Source organism: Rhynchophorus ferrugineus, unplaced genomic scaffold, assembly GCF_030347505.1.
Source record: "Rhynchophorus ferrugineus isolate W39M unplaced genomic scaffold, kcgeb_rfMv2 rfM4, whole genome shotgun sequence".
NCBI lineage: Eukaryota > Metazoa > Arthropoda > Insecta > Coleoptera > Curculionidae > Rhynchophorus > Rhynchophorus ferrugineus.
Window position 1 is genome coordinate 6,058,460 of NW_027472583.1, and position 8,425 is coordinate 6,066,884.

Below are 8,425 nucleotides of genomic sequence, written 5' to 3' on the forward strand. Positions count from 1 at the left end.
AGCACTTATATAATAATAAATAAAATTCTCTTTTAAAATAAAATTCACATAAACTTCGAATAGTATATTTTATTATGCAGTTTATACATCTAATATCAAATATATTAAAGAGAACAAACTAATATTGACTTAGGTGTTATGATAACGTCTTAGATATGGTATTTATATAAATATGTAAGTAAGATATAGGACAATTTGATATACTGAAAAAGAAAAGTAACAAATTATTAGAAGCTAGATATATAACTATAACAAAATAAATATGATATTTAGATTTAATGGATTTTAAAGGTTTTCTTAAACTGGATTTAACTTATACTTATTTTAACCCACTGGTGATATGTTGAAATTAAAGATTTCAAAACCGTGCCATAAAGTAAAGTGGTACTAAATGGTCACACACATTACGACAAGATAGTTGAAATATTCAGACCAATACTTATGTCAAAAACTATACATGCACCTATACAACATAGTATGTACTACAACAGTACTTTCCTCATAAATAATATTTAAACAATATTATTTGTTATAGTTGTTTTTTGTTGTTGTTTTATTTGACTAAAGGTTTTTTCATTAAGGCTTCAGTAAATTGTAAATTACTAATCGGAATAAATGAAATGTTTTAACGTATCATTTAGGTAGTTTGGGGTGGGGCAAAAGTCCCGCTGCCATTTTGTTTGCGCACCATCTTGGTTATGTGATGTTTAGCTCAGTTTCGCTTTAACCACTTTGTTGTGTAGAGGTCCAATTTTTATTATGGAAAAATAAACGTCCCAAGAACAAGCAGATATAGTGTCTGAAGGCTGTTTGATGAAATTGAAGATTTCTTATCTAAATTGATAAGGAGTGATGATGCCCACTTTCTTCTCATTGGCCACGCCATTAAACAGAACAGTCGGTTTTGGAGAACGCAGAATCCTCAATTAATTCATTAAACGTCATTGCATTCACTAAAAACAACTGTATGATGTGGTATTTATGCTGGAAACATTACTGGTCCCTATTTTTTTGAAAATGGCCAATATGTTTTAGTTACTGTTCCTGTTGAACGGTACCAAGATCTGATTCGAAATTTTCTTGTGCCTGAAATGGAATGGAACTTATGGTTTCAGCAAGATGGGGCTACAGCAGACACAGCTCGTTCAATAATTCAATTATTGAGTGATGTTTTTCCACGAAGACTAATTTGCGAAGTGGCGATTTAGCATGGCCAGCCAGATCTCCGGATATAACAATTAAAAGTTTGTGTGAATAAGCCCCAAACGATGATGATGATGCAGGAAATCATAACGAAAAAAAAAATATAAAGACCACATAAGCTTCTTATGAAAACCAAACTTACTTAACTTCTTTTTAGCAAAGCTATAGAGCATTCAATATGGTAGCGGGATTTTTTAACTGAGTGAAGTGTCAAAAATGACAGACGATATCTACGTGCCAGACCCGTAACTTATTAAAACTATAAACTAAAAACCTGACCTTTGTAAGGTATTCCCTGTTAATGGTTATGTTAAAAGCTATGCAAAATTGGACTGGTTGTTGCATTCTCATTAGTAGCAGAAGATAGAATTTTTTATTCGAGGTATTCCATGTATACCATGATGTGTTATACAAGGACTCATATACTTCGACGAACTAAAAGATTACCAAACAATATACGATAAGGTTTTTAAAAAATTAACACATACCTTGTCATCTAATATTTGTGCAGCGTCGAAGATTGTCCAACAATAGAAAGATAATGTAATCATCAAAAGAATTGACATTAAGATTCCTTGAAACTAAATATCAGTAACACATTACATTCAAAATTTAATATACTGATATACCGAATTCAATAATAAGAAACAGGCTGCTGTAAAAGACACTACACCAAGTCCTCCATATAATATTATTAAGCCTACAGACCTGACATGGGGACATCCACGATATTCGTGGATGTACCTATTTAATAAAATTTAAAATAATTACTATTTGGTAGCTATAAACATTCTTCCCTATCCAGACATGCGTATGAAAGAATGTGAGATTTAGTATAGTTAAATTTTATATGGAAAAAAAGATCTAAAATTTATATAAGTTGTACAATATGGGCTAGAAATACATAAAATAAAGTAAAATGCAACCATTGACAGGCAACCAGCCATACCTGTCCGACACCCCGCCTATTCAAGCAACGCTGCCAAGTATACATTTTAAACAATAAATTCACTCTTTCTCAAAAACGTGTATATATATCGAGTTTACTCATGCAATTATTCAGAACCAAAATTCTTGTATAAGAAATTATAGCAAGCGAATTTTTTTGCTGTGTAAGTTTTGTTGGGTTTAATTTCAAATTCGTATTACGATTCCTTAATAAAAGTTGCAGGTAGTAAATATATTTGCGTTCTTATGTACATAAAGAATAAAAAGGAATGTTGCAACAACTATTAAAGATTTAAAAACTTTAGTAGTAACAAATATGACAGCTACTACTACTACTACTACTGATCTTTCAACTTTCAGTAATAAAGACTTTCATTCCGATCATTTCCGAGTGGAGCCGAATTGGAAAACTATCCGTGTCTTACTAGTCTATTAGTATTAGTCTATTCAAAGTTATTTCGTATATATGTCATTTAAATTTGTGACATCAAAACGTCGCAGTGTTGGCGCATCAACTCTGAGTTTTAGTTCAATCAATGACGTATATACAAAAAACTTTGAATAAACTATATATAGTGCGTTATAATCATAATAAATGCTGATTGCCAACTGGGCAGATTGTTCAATCATTAAGAATAATAACTAAAAAAGAAGAGGATATGTGTAATGGATGTATTTGGAGTAACATTCAATAACATAACGATTTTATATATTTTTTTGTTAAATTTAATATAATAATAATATACAATAATAATATAATATATAATGAAATATTTATTAGTTAGTTAAAAGAAGGAAACTGTGTTACAATAATGAAATGTTACTAGTTTTTAGGGATTTTCGAGTTATGTAGTTGCCAGATATATATAAGTGTTAGTTAAGAGAAAAACCTCGTTGTTATACGTTGTTGTTGTATATAGATTATTAATTAGTTCGTTTTTATAGACTCTTAAAGTGTTTAGATAGGTGTATTAAATAAAGCTGTTAAAGTAATCTCAGAATATCAATTAATGACCTAAAATCCCAAATTTTTTATCACTATCTCTGACTCTGTCTTAGAACTTCTGTTAAGTGTTGAAGAATGGCGTGATCCCAACTCCAAAGCCAAAAATACGAAATAGGTCAGGGAAGTGTTTGGTGTGCGAAAGGAATTCTGTGTGTGTATTATCTTTAAACTAGTGCAAGAAAAACTCAATTATTATGCCCTTTTGTTTCCATTATATCATCAAAATGTTATCAACGAATTCACATCTAATAATAATAAAAATCTATTTTAATTACTTGAGAAATTTGAGGTGTTTTTTATAAATTTCTACAAGTTCCTTCGACACTTTTCGTTGATAACTTCCATCGAATTTTACGAAAAATCCTTTTACATTAAGAATTTTATTGCATTTGATTTCTTGTGCGAACACGTCAGCCTAAAAATTGAAAAAACCCTTAGTTTCTGTCGGAAAACATAACGTTTATAAACATTTACCTGGACGATTAAATTCGAAATGGTTATAATTGAAGCTTGCAATAATGCCTGCGTCACTATTGCCAATACTTGCAAATTGAATATCTGTATGGCAAGTGCTTCGTAATACATGATGTTGTAATGTTTCTTGATATAGTTCAACCATGGAAATATTTTGTTAATTTCACCTAAAATGAAGCGCTTGTTTTAATAACCATTTTAATAATGTAGTATCAATTATACTAGTTAAATAAGAAGGAGCATCCACAAAAACAAGTAGAAAAAACCTTCAAACTGTTATATATATGATTTATATCGATACAAGAGCCAGTGTAGAAAAGAAGAAGAAGAGTTAGTAGATGGCGCTGTAATTTGTATCGAGTCTGTATAAATGACCATGATCTAAATAAAGCTTCTCTTTTGTTCCAAAGCCATAAGTGGTGTGGTAAATTCCGCCCCGATCCGAATCATAAGTGATTCGTAACACCTAACCTTGATTTGGGAAAAAAATACTAAAAAGAGACTAAGAAGAAACACAATATGAGTTATATCAGAACAAAGAGGTGTAAGTAATAAAACTGTAAGAATAATTCAAGAAATATACCGGATAAATACTTCCAAACCCAAACAGGACTTAAGCCTGTAGAATTTTTTTTGTTTATTTATGCCAAGTTTATTTATAGTCTATTCAAAGTTATTTTGTACATACGTCATCTAAATTTGTGTAATCAACTCTGAGTTTTAGTTTAGTTTGGATTTGACACACAATAAAATTCTAATCTAAATAAAATAATTGAACAAAAATGTTATTAAATATAATTTATTTTAACATTATAGTACATCTAAATATACAGTTAAATATATAGCCACAATAGTGTAGAGGTTAGAGTTATAACCTCATATCATTATTGCTTTCAAGAATTTTTTGTACGTCTGGCAACCTGACGACTTTAACAGGCTCATTCGTTTACGCGTTCGAATCAATACATACATTAGGCAATACATTAATCATCTTGATGACGTATGTACAAAAAAACTTTGAATACACTACATGTCAAATATACGTATGTTATCGATCCTGTAAAAATGTTTGTAGGTGTGAAGCCAGGCGTATCTGGGACTGAATAAGACACTTAAAATAAGGAGAGGCCAAGAGCCAGAAGGAATACATTAACATTTCAACCCCTTGAAAGACGTCTGATTAGGGAGGCCGAAAAAATATCGATATTTTACCTTGTGGCCGACATCCTGATGGTGACGGTGTAAAAAACAAATATATATCGAGAAGTATATTGGAAAACCGCATATATATATATATATATATATATATATATATATATATATATATATATGCGTATAGCTATATAGAGACAAAGAAAATTGCCATCACTAACTAATTACACGTGTCTAATCTTTGTGATTTAAGTTTTATTGTAAATAAAGTCATTTTAACGTTGCCAGTTTGTACACGTGGGGAACAAATAGAAATGTTAGTAAGAATTTTGCAGATGATTTATTAACGAGTAATAGGTTTGAAACTTTACAGAAAAGAGAATACGGAATGACAATGAATGTCACATTCTCAGCGCCACCAATGATTGGACTAATGGAAACATTGCCCCAGAGTTTACCATTGGAGTTACATCCCCCTGAACTATATAAGTGTATTAGCCTATCGGAAACAAATCCAAGTTATTATTGATAACAAGGTATTGCTGGACAAATCAATATTTAAGTCTGTTTAATAATTATAATTATTAATTTAATATAGCCACCATACAACGGTTCCAAAACAAAATGTTGCGTGCTATTGTCGATGCTCCGTACTTTGTCTCTATTGAAGTGATACAATGCGATATCCCTCTAGAATCCATAACGAATGTAATTCAAAATGTTTCTGTTAAGTACTTCAAAAGAGTGTTAGTGCACCCCAGTGTATTCGCTAATCTACTAAAGGTGCGACGTGGTAGTGAAGTTAACAGACTAAAACGTTTAACACGATTCGATTTGGTTATAGGACACATATGGACTTTAGAATAGGACTAGCTATTTAAAATAATATTTTACAAGGAGGTTATCTTAGAAAATGTAGAAAATGTCACGTACACAATATATTCATAAAAAAGGCTTATTGTCTAGTGGGCAGATTGTTGAACCATTAAGTGTAATAATAATAAAAATTATATAATAGAGCACATTAAAAAGAGAAAAAAAAGAACTGTAGAAAAATGTATTGGTTAATTAGGAAGGATTTCAATTATCCATATATAATAAATTGCTGAAGAAATGTAAATAAAGTACACATTTTTCATAACAAAGTCCTAAGAGATGTCGTAAATCCATCTAGATATTATAAGACTGATTAATTATACCGAAATCTTCAGAAACCGAAAGATACCGTTACTCAGAACATAAAAAGCTCAACTGTCATGTTAATATCTAACTATTACAACCTTCGAATAGCAATCGATCAGGTTTTGGACTCAAGATAAACAACACATTTGGTTTTATTGAAATGCAGTGAAGTATATTTAACAGAAAAAATCAGCAGTGTTAATAAATAAATATTATTACTGTTAAGGATGTCAGAAAGATAAACGAGTAAAATTATTAATTACGTTTATAAAATTATAATACTTATTTCCCAATATACGGCTTTATAATATTTACATTTTTATAGATTTACCGCGGTACTTTGGATCCCTCTGGCAGTTTGTCGGTCAGTGTTTGATCACATTTACCTGACCGCTAAGTGACCTCCGGCGTATTTTGAGCATGGCACCTTTATAATTGGCTATTGGTTAGAAGAGAAGATTGAAAAATACAGTAACATGCTTTCAGAGTAGGCGTGACATACATGCCCCCTTAAATAGGGCGAACCTAGGGGCTGTAAACAATTCATAACTCAAGTTCGAGAATAGAAAGAACTAAATTAAAGGTCGCCTTGGTCCATTTAATTTTAATTAGTGCAAATAAATTAGATAAAGTAAAGTAAAGGGTTTCATTAATTCGCAAGAAAGTGTAGCTGGAATCGTTAGCTGTGAGAAACCAAGGCTGAAAGTGAATCAACAACAATAAACAAATGAAAGGGCTCCAAAGGCAGTTTGCTACGAGAGCTATTGAAGAAGTTCTCCAACAACGCCCAGATATCTATTTTTAATAACAATTACTGTTGAGACTAAATAAGGTCTGATGGGTTCTCCTAAATATTCACCTAGTGTTTAAGTTGTTGTACAATATTAAGTAACGAACAAATAGTAACAATCTATTATATAGTCTACCCAATAAATCAGTCAATGCATATCATCAAAATGTATTTTGGTCATGATGTTAGTGCATTAACTTAGAATTTTATAGTATACCTACCGGTTAGGCATCACACAGCATTCTGGTTCTATTTAACTAGGGAACATGAAAAGGAAATATCCTCTCTCAGTTGAAAACGTTTTAAAATTTTCACAAACTGCATTTGGCAGTATATTCGATGTCATCTATGATGTGTATTGGTTGTTTTATTGGAAAGACTATATTATTTTATATTAACTCAAAATATTTTTACAAAATTACCACCATAACACGGAGCGCATATCGCAAGGAAAGTTACAAGATAAGCGACACGAAATGCTTTATCCAGTCGTTGCCCTTGTTTCAGCAATCTATGGGTTGAGCCAAAGTTTGAGGATGTCATAGGCACAAACAAGTTGTCAACCATGTTGCAATAATGTAGAAACTTGTGAGTAGAGATTGTCAATGTTATGGCACTGCCTATAAACTAAAATAAATCGTATTAAATCTATATATTGATTTTATAAATTAAATAATAAACTAGTTTAATGTGAAGAATAAGGAGTGTTAACTTGCTGAATCTATCAAACAAATCTAAAAATAACTGTCGGATAGTTATCTTCGTAGATATATTATATATTCATAGATAGTAACAAATCAAAACTCATACTGTTTTCACTTTTTTCCTCTTGCCAAACAGATAAAATCCCTTAATATTCACACACACACACACACACACACACACACACACACATATATATATATATATATATATATATATATATATATATATATATATATATATATATATATATATATATATATATATATATATATATATATATATATATATATATATATATATATATATATATATATATGGTATTTGTAATATATGATTACAAAAACCACTTACAAATATTCGTCCATATATTAACGCATAAACCATGAATAACGTTTTTGTCTTCATATCTCGGGAAGTTACTACATCTGCCACGATCAAAGTTATCTCAGCTATAACAATACATTTTACCTGATGTAATCGACCTGCGACTTGCTGCACAAGTTCAAGAGTTTGATTTAAAAATTTCAACTGTGTCATATTCACGACTACCACTAGGTCTCCGTTTAGTGTTTATTTATAACTGACAGTGCCCTAATATTTTTTATTAACAGATAATTACTGAATTATTAATATATGATATTGATTGACATTAAATAAATTGTATTAGTCTCATCTCATTTTATATTCTCTTTATATTAATTATATACATATATTTAGGGACAAATTATGTACATTTAAAACCTATATAAAATAATTATTTATAAGGCAATCTTTTACCTAACATAAATTACCCTAAATTCTAAGTAAAGTTACTGCACTTTTTGTAATAAGTCAACTGCTTTATTTATAATATTGACGAATTAACAGTCTATAGGGTAAAGGGAGGACAAGCAATTTCGACTTTTCTAAAATATTGTTAAAAAGTCGCATATCTCTAGTAATATGTATCAAATAAATTGCAACTA

The 8,425-nt window shown here is 30.2% G+C and overlaps 1 protein-coding gene across 1 annotated transcript; it reads right to left on the reverse strand.

Moving 5' to 3' along the window:
* Positions 1-74: 74 nt before the first annotated feature.
* LOC143195971 (uncharacterized) lies at positions 75-8,014 on the reverse strand. The gene is made up of 8 exons (XM_076403520.1): positions 7,812-8,014; positions 7,178-7,382; positions 3,632-3,798; positions 3,433-3,572; positions 1,833-1,947; positions 1,692-1,784; positions 1,483-1,638; positions 75-203 (listed from the first exon to the last, which is right to left on the reverse strand). The coding sequence occupies exons 1-8, from the start codon at positions 7,995-7,997 to the stop codon at positions 150-152; spliced, it is 1,116 nt and encodes a 371-aa protein (XP_076259635.1). The 5' UTR covers positions 7,998-8,014; the 3' UTR covers positions 75-149.
* Positions 8,015-8,425: the final 411 nt, after the last annotated feature.